This window comes from Bidens hawaiensis, unplaced genomic scaffold, assembly GCF_021521415.1.
Source record: "Bidens hawaiensis isolate Kalapana, Puna unplaced genomic scaffold, B.hawaiensis_p1.1 tig00011186_1, whole genome shotgun sequence".
Lineage (NCBI taxonomy): Eukaryota > Viridiplantae > Streptophyta > Magnoliopsida > Asterales > Asteraceae > Bidens > Bidens hawaiensis.
The window spans coordinates 166,531-192,981 of NW_027491868.1; the positions used below are offsets into that span (position 1 = coordinate 166,531).

General features: G+C 35.0%; 1 protein-coding gene and 1 long non-coding RNA gene across 3 annotated transcripts; one reads left to right on the forward strand and one right to left on the reverse strand.

Annotated features, from left to right (window-relative positions):
• Positions 1-1,793: 1,793 nt before the first annotated feature.
• Positions 1,794-24,767, reverse strand: LOC143537363 (heavy metal-associated isoprenylated plant protein 39-like). 2 transcript variants are annotated; one of them, XM_077031147.1, is made up of 4 exons: positions 24,271-24,767; positions 24,171-24,185; positions 2,419-2,479; positions 1,794-2,315 (listed from the first exon to the last, which is right to left on the reverse strand). In XM_077031147.1, exons 1-4 carry the CDS (start codon positions 24,283-24,285, stop codon positions 2,011-2,013), a joined length of 396 nt encoding a protein of 131 aa, XP_076887262.1. In that variant the 5' UTR covers positions 24,286-24,767; the 3' UTR covers positions 1,794-2,010. The 2 variants fall into 2 exon arrangements, with proteins under 2 accessions (XP_076887262.1, XP_076887261.1); XM_077031146.1 differs by lacking the exons at positions 24,171-24,185; positions 24,271-24,767 and adding an exon at positions 2,597-2,676 and having other exon boundaries at positions 2,419-2,494.
• On the forward strand, positions 19,017-20,333 carry LOC143537362 (uncharacterized). Its single transcript, XR_013136044.1, has 2 exons — positions 19,017-19,159; positions 20,228-20,333. It is a non-coding gene; the product is annotated as an uncharacterized LOC143537362 (long non-coding RNA).
• Positions 24,768-26,451: the final 1,684 nt, after the last annotated feature.

The following is a 26,451-nucleotide window of genomic DNA, read 5'->3' on the forward strand; positions in this document are numbered from 1 at the left end:
AGTTAAAATCATTTAATTAGAATCATATAAACTATAAGTTATATATAAACCATGAATTGACATCAAACTTAAACACATGATTATTGTAGGTTTATTGTATTACCATTTGCTTTAATAAACAAATGATTAGTTGGATATTGAACCAACTACGAAGTTGACATTATATATATCTAAACGCTTTTAATAATAATAATAATAATAATAATAATAATAATAATAATAAACAACTAAATAACTCATATATATCAGCATGTTAACTAATATATTGTAAACTTTTTTCTATGTAGCCATACCACTGAGTGTTAATTTATTTATTTGTATTAACAAGTTTCAAAATCAAAAAGAAAACTTTAAACATCAAAATCAATAAAACACCTCTTTTATAAATTTTGTTTAGAGAATCATACCAAAATTCGGATTGAAAATATATATTTAGGGGAGAAAGTTATAAATTCTATATTTGCATACGCATTGTTATTTGATTTTCAATATATTTTAAAAACATAATTAAATGTTTTAGCTTGGCTCTTAATACTTGTAATATAACGTTTAAACTAATTATGCAACATAGGATGTATATGGGTATATAATTAACTTATGATAGATCAAAATATATGATCAATCCAATAAAAGTGCATTTTCCATAAAATAAATTTTGTGAAATTGTTGTCACCAAAACGCACCATGAAATTAATCAAGACATTTAACTTAGAACGAATATATAAATATTAGAAACAAACAACTAATGTAAAACAACTCCGTATTTAAAGGAATAAAAACTAGTATTATATATAGTACTTTTTATAACCGTATCTCTCTCTTTCAATTCTTTCTCCGTATTGGATTTAAATAATCCCACTTTTAATGGATTGACCAATAATAATCCCACCTCCGGTATTTCCCGCTGGCAGTCCCACCTTTTCAATGTTTTTTGTTTTATAAACCAGCATTAAAAAAAACTTAACGGGGTTAAGTATTTGCTTATGTGGCGAGTGACTAGGCTTTTTAATATTCACCTGGCCTTTCCCTTTATATTTCCACCACCATCTCTCTCTCTATATATATATATGCCACCACCATCACCAATCCCGGCCTGCCATTGCCACCATCACCTGAAACGATCACAACAATCATCAGCCTTTGAACCCCTGAACCAACCGACTAAAGCACCGCCGGAAAAACGAGTTAGTTCTCCAGTCACCGGAAAATCCGGCTGAGGCTAGACCCTAGCCGCGGCCGTCAGATCTTGATACCTTCACTAGTTGCCGTTGCTGAGGCTAAACCCTAGCCGCCACCACGCCTATAGCAAATCTTCGACCACAGACCACCAAACTCCTTTGTTATACAGCTACGGCGGCAGCGATGGTGTTGAGTAGTTGAGTCGGTTGCTTCTTGAAGCTCGGTTTTCGTTTAGATCTGCGAACTAGTGAACAACGGGGAGTTTTTCTTGGTCGGTGAATGACAAGGATTTAATTTAGGTGTGTTGTAGTTCATATCTGCAACATGATTGTGAGTTTGGATTTTGTAGGTGTGGTGGTCGAGACATAATACCCCGTTTGAAATTGTGTATCTAGAGGTCGATGTCGAGGGGGGGGGAATATAAAGGGAAAAGCCAGGTGGATATTAAAAAGCCTAGTCACTCGCCACATAAGTAAATACTTAACCCCGTTAAGTTTTTTTTAACGCTGGTTTATAAAACAGAAAACATTGAAAAGGTGGGACTGCCAGCGGGAAATCCGGAGGTGAGATTATTATTGGTCAATCCATTAAAGGTGGAATTATTTAAATCCAATTTTCCTATCTAATTTAGTAATTTCTATATTGTATGCAATAATTATACGATTTTATTTTATGTATTTAATTTTTTGATATTATATTAAGCATGACCATGCATGGAGATTGGAGAATTAAAATAAAGTTCTAAAATGTATTATTCAACTCTTACAGAAAACTATGAAACTGATTCACCAACAATCAAAGCCAATCTTGCATATCTTCTTGTACATTGATTCAACAAATAACACAGCCCCTGGGATCATCTTCCACAGAACGAACACAGTATCGTTGTGTCATATAAGGATTGTAAGCCCTATAAGCTTCCACCCATTCTTTAATGGCTTCTTCTCCAGCTTTCTTCTTATTCTCATCACCATCTTCTTTTTTCTTCTCTGCTTCAGCTTTCTTTTCTTCTTTCGGACCGACGGTGAGTATCTCAGTGTGCCATTTCTTAAGTTTTCCAACGATGTCCACTGGATCAACGTCTCCGATAATCGTCAGTTTCTTGTCTTTCATGTCCATAGCTAAAGACTCGATCCCTAAGATTGTTTTAGAAGAAGGATTTCTATTAGTTAATGTTAATTAATCAAATTATGATGCTAAAACAAAACTTGGATGATAAGAATATATAGTGATTTTAACCTGAAAGACCGGAAACCGCCTTTAAAGCTTTCCTTTTCTCATCATCATCATGGATATCCACCTTAATAACCACCTTCTGCAATTTTTGAAGTTAATTTTAACACTAAAATGAAGAGATATGCATGTGGATAGAATAAAATAAAATAAAGAGGTTTATAAGAAAGTGCAGAAATTTGACCTTGCTTTCAGGCATGTTGATGGAGATGGTGAACCAAATGTGATGACTAGCTAGCTAGTTGAGAAGATCAAGAGAAAGTTTTGAGTTCTAGTGTGTGCTTGTGGCTGTGATTTATAATAATAAGAGGAAGGTATAAAACAACATTCAATAGTTTTAAAAAGGAAGAAAATCAAATTCTAAGATTTTAATGAGACCAAGTCTATCCGACCAACGCAGTTAGTTTGATTTGTCATTCTTTAAAATTATAGTTAACTGTTCGGTCTAGAATTTACGTCAAATTACTCGAACCACAAACACTCCAGGTTGCTCAAAACTATTAAATGGGTAACTTTTGTAGGTTGACCACCCAAAAACACTCTTCGTCCTAAATTTCAAGTTTATCTTTTTATTAAATATTGTGCCAAGACCCAAGGTATGGTTACAAACGTTATATTTTATTTTTGAAAACTTAATTCCACGCATAGTTCATGAGTTTGACGCCGCTTATGCCTTTAGGATCTAAATTTAAAAATTGCAAGTTTAAATTATCTAATTATGATTCTGTAAAAAAAAGGTGGAGTTCAACAATGCCCATGAAGTAAAATATGCTAAAATATATATATAGGAACTATTTATAAAACACTATATATAGTTCCTAACTGTTTTCCTAATTATATGATCATACACTTAGCAAGTGCCAAAGACTAGAGCTGTAGTAGCGTATTGGTTTGTCTTTCTCGTCTCTTCTAATGAACAAGCCTTCGTAAAGATATGGAAGTGGGCTGATTTGTTGAAGTAGCATGGCTACCCCGTCAAATAGTTCATTGAGTACGGCGATGGGTTGCGAACTAAACACTGATTTGAAATTGGGCATCAACATTAGTTAATTGAACAGATAGAACCTTGAGAACTTGACAATTGGCATTAACGTCTGGAAATAAGTCAAGTTTGGTGTTATTGAATTTGTCCTCAAGCCGGCTCAAGGTAACGTGCACCGGAATTCCGCTTGTCTTGACCTAGGCTTTCCATGCCTGAGCGGCTTTAAAGTCCAGTTTCATAACTGTATGGAGCAAGTCATTGGATATCGTATATATATCCATTAGAGAACTATGACGTCCATGTTAGATTAAAAGTCCTCATCCTATTCTCCTAGGTACGGGGTCTGCACCATGTGATTTTTTAGTTGTATGTGTATGTTAAAATCTCGATTGACTCATGAAATTTTGATACCGACCCTTTAAGAATTTTGAGAACGACCAACATGAATCTTTGAGACCGTACGTGCGGGTCTCCACGCATGTGGCTCACGCCATTCGAGGTGGCCCAGCCCAACATTCATTCTAAAATCTTGTAGTGAAATTGAGGACCCCTAATGAAAATTAATATAGAAATTTAGGTATTTACAAATATAAATCTAATATAAATAATGTATTCCAATTAAAACACTAAACATGTAATGCACCATGATTTAGAAGTCAATTATTTTAGTCAGCAAATGAAAAGAATCCAGCCCAATGAAAACCCACATCTAACTCTAACCCATATTAACTTGTTTGAATCAATTTGTTTACAGTTTAAGTTTTGACATTTTAACCTAATTAAAAAAGAGAAAAAAAATATGATATGTGCCCATGTGTTTATGGGTTGGCGCACTTTACAAGTATGATTCTTAAGTTGATTGATTTGTATCTTTGTGTTACTCGAGCGTGCAAAAGTGTGCCTTTTTATCAGTTGACTGTTTTTTGACCCTTCAAGAAGGGTGTAAATAATCCTTTTACCCTTAAGCCTTCTATTAATCTTTAATAATACATGGATTTGAACCCTAGGCCTCACGTTTAACAACCACAAAGACCACCACGTGAACTGGGTTACTCTTTGTATAGTTATAAAATATGAAATATATATAATCTTCATCACTTCATCTTCCCAAATTTTCAGTTAGGGTTTCCTATTCTCAAATCCAAATGAAACCATTATCATCATCAAAAAGTATTAGACTTCGATTTGAGATTCAAAATCCGATTGATAGGGACTACGTAATCGACCTTCAAGTTTCAAATCAACGGCAGTTGATCCAAAAATGGAGCAGGACTTGTATGTGATTTCCGACGGGCTGAAGATATCTCTAACAAGTTGTTTCTCCATCTGTTGATAGTTTAGTAACAGATCCGTCATCCTGCACCAAGCCTTGCCACTAGGTTATGGATCTAGGATATATCTTAGTATAATTCCAATAAGTTAGAATCACGGAGTAATTCAAACAATTTGTGATCCAGTTTTCGGAAACCATGCATGAGGAATTACAATGATGCTTTTAGATGATGGTGGTGATTTATGTCCACCGCCACTACTACCTAGGATTTGTCTTTTTAACCATAGGTATTCTTTCAGGAGCAGTATGGGCTAATGAAGCATGGGGATCATATTGGAGTTGGGATCCAAAGGAAATTTAGGCCTTTATTACTTGGATCGTATTCGCAATTTATTTGCATACTCGAACAAATCAAAATTTGCAAGGAGCAAATTCCGTAATTGTGGCAACTCTAGGCTTTCTTATAATTTGGATATGCTATTTTGGGGTCAATCTATTAGAAATCAAGTTACATAGTTATGGTATATGATGTTAGCTTTAGGTATGGGTCTTATCGCAGTGCTTTATTTCATTTTATTACCCATGCTTACTCTAAAGCATTATTGTTTTTAGGATCGGGATCCGTTATTCACTCAATGGAAACTCTTGTTGGATATTGTCCAATAAAAAGTCAGAATATGGTGCTTATGAGAGGTTTAACAAAACATGTACCAATTACTAAAAATTCTTTTTTATTAGGTACACTTTCTCTTTGTGGTATTCTACCCCTTGCTTGTTTTTGGTCCAAAAATGAAATTCTTAAGGATAGTTGGTTGTATTCACCTATTTTTGCAATAATAGCTTGGTCCACGGCGGGATTAACCGCATTTTATATGTGTCGGATCTATTTACTTACTTTTGAAGGACATTTAAACGTTCATTTTCAAAATTACAGTGGAAAAAGGAATACCCCCCTTGGATTCAATATCTCTATGGGGTAAAGAAGGTTCAAAAATAAGTAACAAAAACTTTCGTTTGGTAAAATTATTAAAAATGAAGAAGAATGGGCGTCCTTCTTTTTTTTCAAATAAAGCATATAAGGGTTAGAAACAAGATATTAACCGGATTTTAATGCGGTGTTGGTCAAAATTGACAGAGGCGAGGTGGTGGTCGATGGCCGAAAGTGACAGAAGCAAGGAGAATGGGGTGAATGGTTGGGAAGACGACGGTGGGGTTAATGGTTGGTGATGTTGTATGTAGTATGTTTACTATTATTATTATTATTATTATTATTAGTATTATTATTATTACCACCACGGCACCACCACCACTATTATTATTATTAAGAGAGAATTACCAAATTTCGCTTGCCCGTTAGCCGGTTATCACACGGTTAACTGATGGAAAAGCATATTTTTGCGTGCCAGAGAACCACAAGGGTACAAATCAATCAGTTTAAGAGTCAGACTTGCGTAGTGCACCCGCCTATAAAACACTCGGGTACAAATCATATATGTGTCATTAAAAATCAAAAGTTAGGTCTGGATAAGTAGGTAATGCAGGAAGCCATAAATGAATGATGTTTAAAGAAAAGGGAGGGACAATTCATTTGATTTGACGATTTTCGACGACTCGAAATAAATAAGAACGACAATTCTCTCAGGTAACCTTAGTTTGAAAATTGAATGTTTGGTTTTATTAGTTATTTAGTTATTAATTATTCAATTCTAGTTTATTTAATGTTAAACTTGATAAGTTTCCTTTGATTTAGTTAATGAATTTGAGTATGGTTTTAGATTTTAGTTTATTTGAGTAGGTTTTTAAAATCGTATGACAATCAGATTCGACCCAAAGACGATAGAAAAAAAGTATATAATGATAGTCAACCAACCTAGAAAATTTCCAACACCTATAATTTATTTATTTATTTAATTTTTTTGTGTTTGCCACTGGTCATTGGGTTTCGTTGAGGAAAGGGATGTCCCAAAAGTGAAATATGGAATATGAACCGTAACTTGGTACGCCCTGCAATTTAGATATAGGAAAGCTCGACCCAGGATGTACATTGAGTTATTGACCATTCTTCGTCACCAAAATGATGGGAATGACGTTAGTGATAGTGGGTTGAAATTTATCTATTGGTGTTTAGAAAAATAGGTGTAGAAAAGACGAATAGTGATCGTGCTTGTTTCTCTCGTTTAGATTTGAGGCCAAATTTCAAGGTTTATAAGACCAGGTGTAGTGGGACGCTTTGTTCACCTCAAATGCCCTAAAGCGCCCGAGAACACTGCCTCCCAAGGGACGCTTTTGAAGTTTAGAAGGGGGAACACTTCCCACAAAGCACCGAAAGAGGAAAGAAAGTGTTAGGTGATTGGTGGTGTGTAGGAGAGAGAAAAAGTGTTTTTATTTTAAACTTCTCCACACCATTAAAAATGTTCCAAGGTACAAAACAATTCTTAAAAAAAAACTATCAACAAGCACACATGATATGGTCTAGAGCCGACAAAAAATCATATCCGTTAAATATAAGGTAGCGTTTGGTATGCAACAATGATATAAGTAATGGAATTATTCATTGTTAGAGAATGAAAAAAAGTGGTGTTTGGTTGCTCAATAAAAAGAAATCAACGATTACAAATGGAATCTCATTCCATCAAAACCATTCATTTCAACCAATTTTTTTTCGTTTCATTCCTCTTTCACAATATTTGCTCAACAACACCACCTGACAACAACTGCCACCACCATCTTGACCACCACCTAATCGCCGCCACCACCACCGCCATCACCTAACCACCACCTCCGCCACTACTGTCGCCACCACCACCTTGCCACCAGCGTCACCACCGTTGTTGTCGTACCAACCACATCCATTGTCACTGCTGCTACTGATCACCAACCACGTCAATATTTTTTTATTTTGTAAAAAAATATATATTTTAAGATTGGTGTATTCTTATCATTTCTAATTTTTTTTGGATAACAAACATAAAGTAATAACTTATTACATTCCCCTCTATGTTAACTAAATAAGATAAATGAAGAGTAATGATATATTTCAATCATTTGCCTATTCTATTCCTTTTTTTCATTTCATTTCTCCTTAATATGAAAATAAATATTAAGATTTAATTTTAATTTAATCTAGTTGGCTCAAGTTTTTCACGAGTCGAGCACGCCCTTAAATTTCGGTTCGTTAAGAATAAACGAGTCAAGTCGAATGATCTTTGTTCTAAACAAGGGATTTACCCGGCGCGTTGCGCCGGACAGGTTGGTAAAACCCAAACGTTGAGGCGGTAAGTCAACGTGAATTAGGTCGGTTTCGATTACGTGCGTTATTGTGTAGAAACTAAAACAAAAAAAAATGAAATTTGAGGTGGACCGATGGGGTGGCGTCGGTTGGTAAAACTCGACCGTTGTCAATCTCGGGCGATGAGGCGTCGAGTCTACGCAAATTTGATCGGTTTTCGGAATGTTTGTTACGGTGCCGAAACTAATACAAAATGCGTGAGGCTACGCAAATTCGGTCATTTTTCGTCACATTTGTTAAGGTGTTGGAACTAAAACAAAACAATAAAAACTATACTAAACAAATTTGGCATTCTGTTAGTTTTTGTTACGTTTGTTACAAATCGGAACTAAAACATAATGAAAAAAATATCTTCACTAATAAGGTGTCACTGGACTCTTATTTATATTAACATGTGTCACCAATGACTCAATTATGTACTTATTGCACCAAAACTCTTATTTATATTAGCGTATATAAATAGAAAAAACACAAAATAAATGAAAGAAACGGACAAATAAAATATTTTCAAGAAATGATGCCTTTACGTAACAAAAAAAAGTCAAAAACCAAAAGGTTAAGCAATCACTTAGCTATCCTATGTTTCATTCAAAAGATCGAATCCTACATTTATTTGTTCCACCATATATGTTTTAGAAAGCCATACAACAAAAAAGCATAAAAAAAATAAATAAGACAATTAAATAAAAGAAACCAACCATTGGTGCCAAGCAAGATTCGAACCCTGGTTGCCAACCAGATATAAACACATTTCATAACCAAAAGAACCATCCCACCAACACCAACACATATGCTGAATATCAAAATCATTACTACATATACAAAAACAAAAATAGCCCCCTTTGTGGCACCAAAGTTCTCTTTTATACTAATTAGTAATTTTTAACTGTATTTTAAATTAATATGATGTCACTATGCTTACAAATGTTATAATATATCATTTATCAATCAATAGGATATACTTTGGTAGATTATTGGGTATCAAAATATCACATTTAAAGATGGGACCAATGAGACGAACCAGACTAATGACACAATCGAAATTTAAAAATCTTTAAAAGACCGCTAACATACAATCCTAGGGTCCTTGGTTCACATTACTTTTTAAGAATTTATAAATCGTCAAAATAATCAAAATTCAAAGTAATTGGGCTCTAAAGTCTAATTATTGAAGGTTCTAAATATATCAATGACTTGAAAATCATGGTTGACAAAAATTTCATGTATGGTTCGTAATTTAAGAAGTTGAAAAGTGACGGTGAAGCAATAAGGTAGTGTTTGGTATGTGGTAATGGGACAAAGAATGGAATAGCACATTCAAAGGGAATGAAATTAGTATGTTTGGTTGAAGAATGGAAAGAAATCATCCATTACAAAAGAAATGTCATTCCTTCCATTTCATTCCTCCCACACCCTCTTCTTTCATTTTGATTCCGACCCAATTACAAATTTTGTCCTTTAAAAAAAGCCAAATTACGGTTCGTGTCCTTTCCTTGCAGGCGGTGTCCTTTAAACTTTTTTTTCCTACAAGTTTTGTCCTTTACGCTAACTGGGTTAGAAAAAGTCAGTTAAGTATGACATGTGCCAGACATGTGATGGGCATAATTGTAATTTTAACAGGGGAATATATTATATATATTTTCTTTTCTTTCTCTCTTCTTTCTCTCTAAGCCATAAATTCCGGCCACCTCTCCTCTTCCTCTCCCGCCGCCTCCTCCCACCACCAACCTCCAACAGCCGCCTCCACCGCCAGTACCACACCAACCTCCCTCAACGCCGCTTCAACGTCCGCCGCCATACAACCTCAGCTTCCGAGTCGGCGCCGTTTTCCGGCAGCCGGAGAGCCCACCGGAAAAACGCTCCGCCTGTACCTCCCATTCCATCATCACCACCGCCATACAACCGCCGTATATCTATTACCGGCGGCTAACTGTTCTTCACAAGGTACGATTCAATTTCTACATCGATCGATTTATGCATCGTTTTAGGTTACCATTCGATTTAATCTTTGTGGGTCAATTTCATCTGGGTGTTATTGATTTTTGTTTGTTAAAGCTTGGATCTTTACGGGTGTTATTGATTTTTGTTTGTTAAAGCTTGGATCTTTACGGGTGTTCTTGATTTTTGTTAAAGCTTGGATCTTTATTGTTTCTGGGTCGTTTGTTCTGGGTCGTTTGCAATCTGGGTGTTTTTGATTTTTGTTAAAGGTTGGATTTTGAGTGTTTCTTGTTGTTTATGAACCATTGATTTATGTTTGGGATCTGCTAAAAATGTATAAGTGATGTCATTGTTGATTGGATTAGGTTTTGATTGAATTTGGATCTGAATCGGTTGGGGGAAATGGAGCCTGAGGGGGTTAAGCGTCGAGGGAGGAAGAGGAAGAGAAGGAAGGAGTTGCAGGTGGTGAAAAGACAAAAATGCCCTCACATGCGTCTCACGTGAGGGCATTTAACTGAGTTTTTCTAACCCAGTTAGCGTAAAGGACATAACGTGTAGAAAAAAAAAAGTTTAAAGTACACCGCCTGCAAGGAAACTTAGAAAAGGACACGAACCGGTTTTTGGCTTTTTTTAAAGGACAAAATTTGTAATTCTGTCTTTGATTCCATGCTATTCTATTTTTGGTTTTTCCATTTTGACTCCTCTATTTTAGCAATTATCTTCAATTCATTGTAATTTTCTTGTAAAACCAAAAAAATATACAATTAAACTACACAATCCATTTTAATAGTTGTGATTTTCTATCATCTAAACAAGGACTTGATTAAAATCAAATGTTTGAATAAATTTAAATTTATTTTAGTTCAGAACTTTGAGTCAATTTAAAATTTTATGAGTTAAATATATATCTATTTTCTTGATAGTATGATACAAATTTAATAAATTACAATTGGAAAATGTTGTGAAAATTGATAAAAAAAAAAGTATTTTAAAACGGAGTATTTTTGTCATTAAAAAAAATATTTCAATTTTTCATTGTTTCCATATATCAAACAACACATGGAAATGATTCATTTCAATCTCACATGGTTACTAAACATGACAATAGAATGGTTATAATTCACTTCATTCTATCCTCCATTCCATTCCTTACTTCATTCCATTTCTCCTTCATTCCATTACCACGTACCAAACAGACCCTAAGTGACAACTGATGTGGTGGTTGCGTCGATGTAGTCGATGGATTAAAAGGTACAATTCATGATATTCAATTTCCTCGTATTTCAACTATACAATCCTGAATTCATATTTCAAAATAAACAAATTTTACAAACCAAGTAGGTAAGGCATACAATTGGCGTTCTGGTTTAGCAATATGAGGTGATAATTAAGACTTGAAATCACAAAGTCGTAAGACCAAGCATGAAGGTTGTCCTAAGGTAGCGAAATTCGTTGTCAGGTAATTTCTAACCCACACGAAAGGCGCAACGATCTAGGCCCTGTCTCGGAGAGAGGCTCGATGAGGGCATGTTTAGGATTGAGTTTGAAAAATGCTTATTGACTTATTGGCTTTTCCAAAAAGCTAGAATTTGATGTTTTTGAAAACCTGTTTTTTAACCCTCTCAAAAAGTTAAACATAAAAAAGTTTTTTATGATTGTCAAACACATTTTAACTTATTGGCTTTTTGAAAACACCAATAAACCAATAATCATTTTTTAAACTCAATCCCAAACATGAATAGACATGTCTGTGAAGAACTGAAGATACCTGAACCTGGACAGAAAGAGCATCTGAAGCTTCATTGTTCATTTATTGTAACACTCGTTAATTTTCAGTTCAAAGACTTAAAGTTTGTAGAGGATGTACATCTCTCGGGATTGATCCGACATTCCTCGGAAACCTTCTCGTTATCCCGGTTCGTTAAATCATTTAACTTTCCTCTTAAGTGTCATATTCTTCAAATAGAAGGGGTCATGGTGAAAATTTGATATTATATCACAAATGAGAAATGAGTAGGTGAATCATTCAACCACTTCCCCACTTACCTTTGTTTCCTCACCTGCTCTTGGTCCCCTTTTTCCTCCTTTAATTGATCGGCCAGCAAGAAGGAGCAGCTCATCAAGAAATAATTCAAGTGGAATCATTCAACCATTCCCCACTTACCTTTGTTTCCTTGTCCCCCACTTACAATGTTTTTTTCTTTCTTCTTTGTGTCCGATCAGAATTAGAGCAGCCCCCACCTGCTTATTTTCTTTTGTGCAGCCAATATTAGGGTGTAAAACTTCAAGTGAAGGCTAGTCCCATGTTTCCCCAAGTCTTTACACCTTAATTGGTCATTATAACTCGCCTATTGATTGTTAAATCACTTGTTTTAGGCTTACCGGGTGGCTGTCCAATTTATCAATTCCGGGACTGTTTTGGTTGAGTTGTCTTGCACCAAAATCTTCCTAGGTATGTCTAGTATAACATACTTTAAAATTATGTTCATTGGTGTTCGTTAGATTGGTCAACTAGTTGTAGATTAAAAACTAGTTTTCGGTTGTCTAGAATGGTGTTTGGTTGCGTTTAACGCGAGGGATGAAATAAGTGATGACCAATTCAGTTCGTATTGCTTTGGTTTAATGTACGGGCTGTTGGAAAATGATTTTTATAATTATTGGGGCTGAATTGGTTGTCGGTTACTCAAACGGGTCGGTACAACGCGTATTTGCGTTTATTGAATAGTTGGTGCGTTGAACTTGAGAGTTACCGACCCATTTGACTCGTGTAGCGTCGTGTGGACTTGTTGGATGTGAATTTATCAAATTTGGGTCCACACGGGGCTGAGTTGGATGTTAGATGCCTAAACGACTCTTAAACACGCGTATTAGTGTCACCTAGTGCTTCCGGGGGCAAATTGGGAAATCTTTATTCCCGGGAGTACCTAAGGGTATTTTTGGTGAACGTGAGGCCTCGGGGGCTGTTGTGATTTAGTTTGATGAGGTCGAGGGTTTAGGTAACTCGAACTATGTTAGAATATCTCGTAGGATAAACGAGTCATCTCGATGTCATTAGTATTGATTGAATGTAAACCGACAGGTGTTTGAATTTTGGGATTACCTAGGAATCATCTAGATCATGGTGAATTCGTGTCTTGTCTCAGGTGAGTTTCATGATGCCCCTTTTAACCCTTTTTAAGTTTTTGGGCTAGCATGTACACTTAAACGATTTTGCTTGAAGAATCGTTTAAATTATCTTGCATAGGCTTATTTATATAGGATAGGCCTTGAAATGATAATATTGAATGATGTATGGATGTGTATGTATATATATTATTGAATGGCCAATAATTGGCGAATGGTGTAGTCGTTATCGATTACGGATGTTACGTATGCCTACTTCGTGTTTACACGCGTTGATGGAATGTTACGTGTTGGGGTTGTACGTTTTCTCGGCCCTGAATGTTATTATTGAATGTTATATATATATATATAGGAAAGCTTGTATAGAGATGTTTTCACATAAGGATGATTACCTATTATTACCGCTGACATGGTTTTTTCTGCAGAAGCTACCGTAGCCTACGGTGGCCTCTAATGATGGGAATACAAGATTTTTTTTATTATATTTAAAGATGTCATTTATTTAAACTTGAACTCACTCAGCTTAAGCTGACTTTGTGTACATGTTAGTGTGAGTTTCAGGTAAGGGGAGGATGCTTACCGCTTGGACGTGCTCGAGACTACTCAGTCGGTTGAAGGCATACTTAGTCGGAAGCTAATATTAAACATCCTCTTTTAATGTTTTATTAAATACATTTTAATCTGATTTTGGGAATTTGTGTTATAAATTATGTTTTCCGCTGAACATATACTCTGAATTGGTTATTTTAATGGAATGAGCTGTTTTAAGTTTAGGTATTTTTGTAAGCATCATTGAATGAATACCAACTGTGGGATCACCGGGAGACGGGGTCTTACAAGTTGGTATCATAGACGTGGTTCGAGGGATCCGACCATCCTCGAATGCTTGGACTCGAACTGTAAGAAAAGAGACCAGTATGCCCAACGCGAGTAGCTGCACGCAAAGAGGTAACTTTAAATTATTTAGTCATTTGATAATACCTAGGCTTCGATCCAAGTGAATAAGTATTGTTATTATGAAATTATTTACTTGATTATTTATATTAAAAGGGAGTATCCTTACCTTGAAATATATATATATATATATATATATATATATGTATGTATATTTCTCAACTAACGTAAGTAAAGTTATGTAGGTTACTATATGTAAAGTATGGAAAAGAATATATATGCTAGCTAAATTTCTAGGGATACGAATAATAAAATAGGTGTATGTGCAAATATGTGTATAATTGCTTAAATACTAACATAAATAAAGTCATGAACGGAAGTAGTTAGGACAAGAAAGGTATTTTGTCTAGTTAACCACAACTGGCCATTGTTGTTAACCAACATCTTATTAATCTTGTACTAAATTGTTCCCGTAGTGTCGTTGTTTATGTCGTTATAGAATAATTGGGTTTAAGAATCATGTTAAAAATATAAATAGATATATATATACACGACGTGTGAATACAGAACATACATATTTCAAGGCTTAGACCTTAATTATAATCGTATAAATAAACCATTGGAATACTTTCCAATACATCTAATACAACAAAATGCCTGTAAAGAAAATTATATGATAAAAGAATCGATAGTAGGACAACATGATGCTGCCTATGATATCTAGCCTTATCTAAAGTATTTTGACTGTTATCAAGATTCCAAACACTTTACAGAAAAGGTGACTGATTACTTCGACGTTTTCTTGTAAGGCCCCGTTCCCGGTAGCTCTACTTTAGCGTCAGATTTACTCATAAACGCAGTTCTTACAAATTAGAGTTATTTAAAACTTTCGCGGAATATAAAACTTAACCGTTTATTACAAAACATTTAATCTTTTCCTTAAAACCAACTTAAAACATTACTTTTAAAACATCACTTCTTTCATCTTCAGATGCCAGTCGTTCAGTCCATGCCACGTGCCATCCTCATGCTAACTCTTCAGTCTGATCACCTGCATGCATACTAAAAGTCAGCTACGCTGAGTGAGTTCTAGTTAATCAGGTAATCATACATTGCATACACATATCATACATACTTACGTATCCGAAGATACATACTCATACTTAACTAGTTACCCTTCTGTTCTACATACATACTTACTACCATACATATCTACAATCACAATCCTCAGTCTACCGAGAGTATGTTCATAGTTCACCGTCTATACCTGCACTCAAGGTCGTGAACATGTAAAAGGTCCGCAGTCCTTACCTATGTTCACCGATTATGGTACGTGCAAGGTCCGCAGTCCTTCCCTATACCATCCTATATTAACAACATGTATAAGGTCCTCAGTCCTTCCCTATGTTGCAACCTAACCATAGCACGTACGAAGTCCGCAGTCCTCCCTTATGCTACCACAACACAAATACAGCACGTGTAAGGTCCACGGTCCTTTCCTGCTGCCACAACACAAATATAGCACGTATAAGGTCCACAGTCCTTTCCTGTGCTGACGCCTATCTACAGTACGTATGAGGTCCGCAGTCCTTATCTACGTTGACGTCTATACCTATAACACGTATAAGGCCCACTGTCCCTATCTACGTTTACATCTATCATCTATATCACGTATAAGGCCCACAGTCCTTAACTACGCCATCACCTGCCAAGTCCATGTCTAACGGGCGTTAGAGGGATTTGCCATCCTAACTCGCTACATCGAACGTAGAACTACCATACTGTTCCTGTACCTGCATACACATTCTTCACATATACAGTTTATAGCATAAGAACACTCTAGGCGTTCTTCACATCATTCTATTAACAATCATACTCCTTGTCGGCACGTGCAATATCCGAAGATCGTTCACGCCCCGACAATCATTCATTCATAACAATCATACATCATCCATATATAATATTTATATCTATATTTATAACCTGACAGTACGCACAATATCCGAAGATCGTTTGCGTACCAACAAGCAATCATTCATATCTATCACATATATCACATATGGCATACACTTATCACTTAGGATAAATGTATTAACAAACACATCGAGTATGCACACAGCCCCGAAAACATAACAAGGAATGGGGCTAGAAACTCACCTGATCTCAGCTACTTCTTCTGTTAACGGTTACTCCTTCTCGAGCTGTGCGCGTCTAACTGTTTAATAATTGAATATCAAATACTACTCTAGCCACTCTCATTGCTACTTAATCAGTCTTACGCGTCTAAGCCGGTTTTACTTCATTGAATCATTACCGGTTAGTGAATCGTTACTCGTTAACCTTTTAAAGGTATCTTTCATAATTTATCAAAGTCCAAGGGCTAATATGTAATTAAATCATTCTTTTCTAAGTCCAGGGACCATTCTGTCTTTATATTAAACTCCTAGTTCGTTACTTTGCCCTTAAGGAATTGGGTAAAGAATCATTCTCTGATTCGCTAAGCTCCCATAACGAACTAGCTAACGAATCACCCTCTGATTCGCCAAGCTCCCATAACGAACTAGCTACGAATCACCCTCTGATTCGCCAAGCTCCCATAACGAACTAGCTAACCAATCACCCTCTGATTCGCTAAGCTCCCATAACGAACTAGCCAACGAATCACCCTCTGATTCGCTAAGCTCCCATAATGAACTAGCTAACGAATCACCCTCTGATTCGCTAAGCTCCCATAACGAACTAGCTAAAGAATCACCCATAAAGAATCACCCATAGTTCTTATCCAGACTTTGATCGTCAAGAACAGCAAATAGTCAACAGATCTTAGATTTGCAATTAGACCTTCGTTTCTTAACCAAATATCACGATTTTGGTATCAACGGAATCGTCTGACCAGCGCCTACAAACCCCAACCATCAAATCGGCCTAACATCGATGTTTAAGGGGTGCGATTTAGGCATATAGGTTACGGGTTCTTTTAGGTTAACAATTAACCTATCAAATGCTAATCAATTCCAGTAATATTTATTGTTTTGGGTTCGTTTATAACAAACTAACACAGATCTATGATTTACCAAATCAAACCGAACCTATACGAACGATTTCTAACTATAAACGTACCTTGAACGAGTCGAACTACGAACACGGTTAAGCCTTGATGTTGTTTTGGTCTGTCACGACGTTCCAGCACCAACAAGCTCGGGTTTTCGCCTTCGGATCTTGGTTCGGGTTATAAGATGGTGTTGTGCGTGTTTTCTAAGGTATAGGCTAGTGTGTAGATTAGGAAAAAAATGTAAAGGATTAGGGTTTAAGGGGTATTTATACTCCCTTAAGCCCATGGACCTAAGGCCCATCTTTCCCTTTTGGTCCATAATTAAGTCCATCTAAAAGCCTACTTATCCTATCATATTTTATTATTATTACTATCCGAACGAAAAATTGGGATGTTACATTTCTGCCACTAAAGGTTTAGCACGTGTAACAGTAACACTATCATTGCAAACTAATTGTTAGATAGCAGAAATTTCTACAAGAGTAACCTTATCACTTTAATGTTGACCACAGTAAAGAAACTGTTCTCAAGGAGTATCGTAGAAGCTTTAATCAATCATGATGAGCAAACCTAGAAATCTCTATTTAAGCAACTCACTACTGAAACTAAAACTTCAAACCAACCAAATTCCTCGCATAGCTCATACCCAAAACAATCTATATTCAATATGATGGCAAGTCGTCAGCCCTCTACTCAATCAACTGTTGAATCCTCTACTCAAATGATTTTGTTCGTATTTGTTTACATTTCCTTTTTTTCATTTGTATACTTCTAAATGAACGACCATTAATAAACATAAATGAACCAAGAAAATGGTGTGTTTTGTTCATTCGTTCAATTTGTTAGTCGATTGCCCAATGCTTGTTACTGAAATTTGGTTTGGGTGATAACTTAATGCATAATAGGGGCAATTAGTATTGCTAATAAAGTTTAAAATAAACTTAATTAATGTATATATTTGTTTTTCAACACCACATGCTAATTGTGTGGGGGTGATAAAGTGATGGTCAGATATAAATCATATACATTTTGTTTTATTTTGTAGTTTTTATCAAGTTTAGGATATGAACAATGGTACTTCACTCGTGTTACGGGTCATTGGACGTTAATTATGCTTCTTTTGGATTTGTACGAGCACAAGATGAAGTCATGGGTTGATTGGCACATAAACGATGCAAAACAACTGAACGAAATTAATATTCTGTCTCTAAAAGTCTTCACGCCATGCGAAAAGTTAGAGCTTGGTCCTTCACGCTACAAGAAGAACCCGGGAGACAAGGCGAGGCCGTGAGCCTAGTAATGGGCTCCTAATAATTGTTGGGGGCACGTGCCTCTAACGGTTCTTTTCAATAAGCAAAAATAATAATTTAATAAATAAACTACATATAAACTAACTAAATGCGGTAACTTCTTCACAACTCTACCTCTCTTCAATCTTAGTATACCTATATTACCGTAAATCGTATATTTTTCATAGTAACTCATATATGATTTTTTTTTATTGTCGATCTCATTTGACGAAGACCATTTATGAAAGTCGCTCTAGCCCCAATATGATATGTGATATGTTAACCATCATGCCGAAGTTCAGGTCCAATTACTAGACGACATACAATTGATCAGGAGCGTGAGGCCGCCATCAAATGTCATGTATGTGACTTTTTTTTTGACAACCCCGGGTATGATAACTTAGGTGTCGGTTTCGTATGATTTAAAATTTGTTTGGAGTTTTGACACATAGTTGTCGATTTAGAGCAAGCGTATCCTTTGTCTCAAAAAAAAGGTCGGCCAACGGTAGAGATAAAACGTGTTTCACTCTTAGACAAAAGTGTACATTGGCTTTTCGTCGACTTGTGTGTGGAACTTCACACGATTTATGGGATGAATGCATGAAGATGTTGGAAAAATATCGCGCAATAGTTTAAATTATATATATATATTAATTGGTAACAAACAGCCACTGTTCATAACACAGTCCAATTATGTTCTTTCAAGGCAGGTAGTTATAACCCTGTTTTCACTTTCTTCTTCCTCATGTCAATCAGGTATGTGTTCAGAGTTTCTAAGGCAGTTAATAGTCACAACCCTGTACAGTCTTACACCTCTTTTATTATTTTTCTCCGAGAACACATACAATAACGGCGTTTTCATGTAGCTGGAAATCAAATTGGAGAATATGGTTTGGATTCTATTGAGGTAAGAATATCGATTTGCTGTCAGGTCCTTTTTTTCGTATACTGTTTCTGCATTTGGGCTCTCATGGTTTTCGATTTTAGGGTTTGGGATTTTGTTGACCTAATTCAATTAGGTTAATTTCGACAATAAATTGGACAATTGTATTTTAGGTCTTACGTTTTGGAAGTTCAGAATTTATTCGTTTAATTAGGGCTTTGTAACTTTGTTCGTACAACCTCATTCATCGGCTCCATCAATGACCAATAACAAGCCACTGATTTCTTACTGTTTGAATTTGTTGGTTGCTCCATTACCTTCTAATTGCACAAGAATTCATATGTTATTCGGTATTAAGTGGCAGTTTCAACTTGCGCATCAGGTGGAATTCAAATTTTTAGTTGTTAATTACATGTTAATCCATTAGTTTTATATTATATTGACGGATTTGTGCTATCCATTTGATCGTAGAGGAGTTGACTTTAGTGGCTTTATTCCTCGCATTTGGTTATTTACATTTCTGATGGTTGTGATATGGGGATCACATGATGTTACCATTAGAATTTAGTCAGTACTAAGTATTTGTATGGCTTTCTTTGTGAGTTGTGGTGAAAAAATTGTTTTATTCGATTAGCTTTCTAATTGCCGGTTAGAAAGTTAGGTTTATGCTTTTGGTTTTGCCATTATATGCAGCAGGGGGTTGCTTATAAAGTAATAGTTAAATTTGTATATTTAACAATCGTATATTAGAAGCTAATTTAGGATAATGATATACATATGCGTATTACTTCCTGCCGGTATTAGTTTGTTAGCAATCTACCTTGGGTTTTCTTATTAACTAACTTTTTTTTAATCTTTCGCGTTGATGACTAATTCAGAATAATAAGCTACATTACATTCTCAAGTTATATATTTAGAAGCTAATTTACGTTAATAAACTATATAAGAATATTACTTTCACTCAGTATTAATACTTTCACTATCTAACTTGGGTGCTTTTAGAACTAACTTTAGTTTTCTTGATCCTGACACGATATGACTAATAGTAAGTTGCTGCATAGCTTTAAGTTTGTTTTTTTTTTTTAATTTCAGGCCCACATGCCACAAGGATCTGTGGCTGGACTCTCAGATGGAAGATGCCTTTATATTGTGTTATTAGAGCATTTGAGTTACCCTGTCGGGTCGGGTATAAGTTCAATACATTTTGCATTTTGTTCTTGACCTACAATGGTTTTTACTTTGCACATTTACAAGTATTTTTATAACATTTATAAATAAGTCCTTTTATGTACAGGCAACATCAAAATAAAGATGGTGCAACTATTGATGTGGAAGATGACATGAATTGATTACTTTTGTGATGAGGGATGCTGCAAGAGGTTTTTTTTGTGAGAATTTGTAACGTTATTGTATTCAGCTTGCGCTTACCCTTGAATATGTTCAGAAGATTTGTGTAGCTTTGATCATAAGTTGTGTAATGATATTGTTTTGTTCTTTTACAAAAAAATGTCTTGATAACTGATCCTGGCCGAATTCATGTCCCCTCGCCGCAACGCAGCGTACATTTATTTATTTACTTTGTTGTTCAACTATTTATTTACAACATGTTTATTGTAACATTTATTTATATATAGTTATGCTTAGGTGTTATTGTACTTATAATGGGAAGACATGTTTAAGGAGTACGAAGTACATTAAGAAATACACGACTATCCATAGGATGCTTTTGAAGTGGGCAAAGCGTCATGGTTGGCGATGACAACAACAAGGTGAGCACCCACACCTATCCATGATGCTTGAAGTTGTGACATCATCTGACCTTTGGATCTCGAATGCGTTCTTTGGAGCTTATGGTTCTAACAACGATATCAATGTTGTATTGATGGTGTTGCACTCGGACAAACATGTTCTGTCGAAAACGCATAGTACATATATGAGTATTATCTCTTCGATGGTATTTATCCTTGGTATGTCACTATCGTGAAAGCATTTACATGTCCACATGAAGAAAAAAAAGTGTTATTAGAAAAAAACACAAATATCGGCAAGAAAAAAAAATCTTGAAAGAGCATTCGGCGATATAACAAAAACGGGCTATCACCACCATTCAGGCACAAATGTAGGTGAAAGAAAACATAAGCAATATAATATATGCTTGTATTACATTACATAATATGCAAGGGCGAAGCTCTATGGGGACCGGGGGCGGCCCCGACCACTGCCGTTTTCTCCGTTAGTAGGGTAAATTTCGCGATTTTTCTTGAAAATTCTATAGGTATTAAGCGCGGTCACCCCCAATGTATTTTTCCAAAATGCTACTGGTCACCACTGATTTTTTTATATAAATATAATACCCCATCGCTTGTTTTTTGTTTTTTTTCTAAAATCTCGCAGTATTTATAAACAAAAGTTACAAAATAGTAGTCGAATAGTAAAATATTGCTTTTATAAATATTTTAGGTCTTTGCAATTCTTCTTCTATGTATTCACCCATAGGGATGAGATCGATACCATTTGGATACTGGTACCGAAACCAAAAGATTTGATTCGGTACCGGTATTGAAGGTAAAATTTGAGATATACCGGTGCCGAAACTCAAAACTTTGGTACCCATTCGGTACTGACGGTACCAAATATGTACCGATTTCGGTACCGGTACCAATACTGAATTTGCTTATCACTATTCACCCTTCCTTACGCATTATCATGAGTATTTTAAGTCTTTTTTGGTTAAAAATTATTTTGTTTTTTTATTGTAAGAACAATTGTTTGAGTTCATGAAGAAAAATTAGATATATAGATGTTATATTGTTTGATCCGACCAGACCAGGGGCGCATCTTCATTGAGGCCAGGGGTGGCCCCGCCCCCCCCCCCCCCACCCTGTTTTTTTGCGCAGTAGTGTAAATTTACCTGTTTTCGGCCGAAAAATTTATACGTAGTGTAAGTTTAGCCTTTTTTGGTTGAAAATTTGAGTCCCCCCCCCCCCCCCCGTTTGTGAAATTTTGTATGCATTTTGAGCTCGGCCCCCCGACGCCTCAGTCCAAGCTTCACCACTGGACCAGACCCGGCCCGAACCAAATCGTCGACCCGAAAATTTTTGAGTTCGTGACTTCGGTCACTCCTGTGACTAAGCTCAAGCTTCGCCACCGATAATATGATCTCCGAAAACAAAGAGAAATGACTTGTCAAAGTTATAAAGTGAGATCGAACAGTCTTCGAAACTGATAAATGCCGTAAAGAAACAAAGGGTACCTAATGACGAAACACACAACCACCTATGTTCATATTTGGCAAGGCATATTTAGAAGGATTGCTCACGTGACTATGATTAATTTTTAGTAATTTATATATAGTATTTTTTTAATGAATTTGTCATGTTACTTTAAAAGAACTTTAGATAATTTTTATTTTTCATATGTTTTGAACAGTATTGAAATATTTGTTTTTATTTAATTAGAAATCAAAGTAATGAATATAAAAATTAATAATTAATAATAACATTGGGTATTGAATATATTATTCCTTTCACTCACACCTCCCACAATACGCTCTAATGAGTGTGAAAGATGAAAACATTTTTACAAACTAAGCGTTTAGATAGTCTTTTTTGCCCCTCATATAGCACATAGCCTAGTTCAGACGACAAATATTGTTGCTAGCAAGTTAAATAACTCAAATTTCTTGTTAGATTGATCACAAACTTTTATACAGGGGTGTGCACAAAACCGAAAAAACTGAATCAAAACCGATAAAACCAAACCGTAATAGAAACCGACATTTCGGTTTTGAACTTTAGAAAAAACCAAAATATTGGTTTTGGTTCGGTTTTGTATTTTGTTAAGAACCCAAAATACCGAACCGAACCGAACCGAAATAACCAAAAAATTGAAATAACCATAATATTTTAACCATTACCATTAAAACAAAATATACCGACAAACTTATGTTTAGTTTTACATATGGTTAATAACAAATATATTTGGTTGCTACATATGGTTAAATGTTAATAATTAATAATACTACTAATTATAGTTTGATTTTTATTTTTGATTTTAAATGTATGTTTTCTTAGCTTTTAATATTTGAAGCCCAAATATTTAATATTCTACTAGTCATTAGTTTAAAGAGAAAAAAAAACTCACAAAATGTGTATTTGACGCCGAAAAAAATCTACTAGATCATCTTAGTAGGATATAAAATATTAATTAAAAGATAGTTGGAAATTTAGGACAAAGAGTGTTGAGCCAACTCTAGCTCGGACTTAGGTAAACGAGCCAACTCGGCTTCACTCATTTATACTCAACGATTAGAAATTTAAGCTTGAGTCAACTTATTTATGATAATTTAAAATCTATTATTTATTTTTATATTTTAAATAAAATTAGACATTAAGATTAATGAAAATACTCACATTCAGGTGGGCTCTAGTAGATTCATTTTCCGTTGTACATGAGTTTATTTATATCTGGTTTATAACTTATGAATGTTAAAATTTTAACTTAGGTTAGACGAGCCAAACGAGCGAGCTACTAAGCGAGGTTGTGAGCTAGCATACCTTGGGCTTGAGCTTAGCTCGTTTACAAACCGAGCCAGCTCAACTATGCTCATTTATAAACAAGGTGATTTTTAGTGAGCTTTGAGCCACAATCTTTTGAACGCCCTCGACCCAACCTACAATAAACTTAAAAATTTTGACAAACCTGTTTGACCCACTTATGTTTCCCCTATCATGTATCTACTATATTGTCTCATAATTCTAACACTTTACTAAAGGTGTTCACAGTCCGATTCTAGCAATTTGATGAAAATTATAGACAATAGTTTAACCGTAGCTTTATAAAAGGACAAACCAAATTATTTGGGACAGTTGGGTAAAGTCTACTTTGTGGATTTTACGTACTTGGTCCAAGTCTTGATTTTGATTTTTCTGATCCTTTATGCAACAAATGAATATTCATTTGAACTTATTATTAAGTACTCATTTTTTCCTAATATCGTTTCTGATCCTTTCCTAATATTGTCATGGATGTCCACTTTAATAACCACTTTCTGCAATTAGTTAAGGATTAATAACAGTAAAATGAAGAGATATGGATGGTGGAAGTTGATACATATCAAGGTTCAGAAAATATACCTTGCTTTCAGGCATGTTGATGGAGATGGTGAAGCAGATGTGTTTGTGTGTGTGATTTATAATAAAATAAAGAAAAGATTTTGAATTCTAAGTGTGTTTGTGTATGAGATTTATAAGAAGAGGAAATAGTGGTCTAACCATCACTTGTGGAAGAAAATATATAAGAAAAACATTGACTAGTATAAAGCCAAAAGAACATTCAATTGATGGAAAGAGTTAGAAAACTCAAATTCAAGACTTGGACCAAGTATGTAAAAGACATGAAATGTCATGAGACCAAGTCTATCTCATGTAGAATCAAACAACGAGGCCAATTTGGTTTGTCCGTTTCTAAAAGTTGTAGTCAAGTGTTCGGTCTAGAAATATTGTTAAATTGGTTGAACCAAATCGTAAACACCTCTAGTTGAGTGTTGAAAATTATATATGTGACGATTTGGTACATACAGTATAGGTACGTAGAAACTTACAGGATTAAACGAGTTGATCAAAACTATTAAGATGGTTAGCTTTTTGTTGTTGGGCCTAGGGTAGTTCAAACAACTTGTCATTAGGTAGCTTGAAAAGTTCACGCGGAATCATTTTAGTTCATAAACGAGCAAAGCCAAGCCGGTTCGGCTTTTAAACAAGTTAAGCTTGAGCCAAAGTAAGCTCACTGAATAGTTGGCTTGCTCGTAGGCTTGCTTGGTGATTGACTCGTTTAACTTAAGCCCGAAGCTTAATGTTTAAAAATAATAAACCAACTTTATAAATAAACTACGGCTACTAAACATGCATGGTGTGTCGGGGACATGATTAGAAGTCGGTGGATATCAATCGATTTGTCATGATACACTCAGTGGGTTCGCTACATACGCAATAGCAACAGAAAAAGAAAACTCAATTAACAAAATTTTATAATGATTGAAATGATATCTTAAAAAATTGTGATTTTGCCAAACATTTATAACTAACATTTTTTATGTCTCATTTTTAATTAAATTAAAAAAAATACAGTCACATAAAGTTTTTAAAAAGAACCACGGATAATAAATATAATTTATTATACGTATTAAAATTTATTATTATTAATTTATTTAAGATTCTTAGTTAAATTATTATTTATTATCCTTATTAAATACTTAATTCTACTTTGTGGGATATCTAATCAAATTGTTAAGTTTAAGGGACATAAACCGCCAAATGTTACATATATCAAAAACCAATTTTTTTGCCGATCTTTATATATTTATGAAAATCTCTTTTCTCAGCCACACACATATACACTCTCCTCAACGCCGCCCTGATATGTGTTGTTAACTGGTCTTCACGTATCCCACTTTCCCATTTGTTCTTCTCCATCGTCTCCCCATGAATCGACCTTTGATGAAGACCTAATGACCATGGTGACGACATTTTAAATAAAACAAAAGATAGAGAAATGCTCAATATCGAATTTGAACCTAGTACATGGCCTTCTACCATGGCTTGTCACACACAAACACCACCAGTACCACCGCGCACCACCACATCCAACCATCACTATCACCACCACCTCCGGTCGCTAATATTCAACTCGGTTTTCATATTAATATTATTTTCTTCAAAAAATAGGTTATAAAATATACTGAGTAAACTAATTTAAAAACTTCAAATCTAGCGACCCCGTTTACACACAGACTTATGAAATATATCATGTTTCAGAAAGTAAGATTAAAAAGGTTTATAAAGATATTTTTTGCATGGTCAGATGTTCGAATAGAAACATTGAATTGTGTGTTTATCTCAACATGTGAAGGGCAAAAATGGGAAAACATTTTGAAACGATATTTCATAAAATAGTGTCACGTACGTTACCAGCTAGAGCAATAATACGAAAATAATACGAAACGTAAGAAGTATCTGAAACCAGATTTGGACAGAACAAGACATGGGCCTAAAACGTTACAATGAATCAACTCAAAAGGGGACATATACAACACATGGTTCTCGCATATATATAGTTTTCCATAAGTCATAGTTTTTGCAAAACAATAGTTTTTTTGCAAATTATCATAATTTTGCATATAACTAGAATTTTCACATAAAAACATAGTGTTCGCAAGAAGTTGTTTTCGCATACCATAGTTCTAGCGTTTGTAAAAGTATCCGAGTTTAAGTGATAATTCTGCGGCGCGAGTAAGTACTATATATAGCATGCGAATA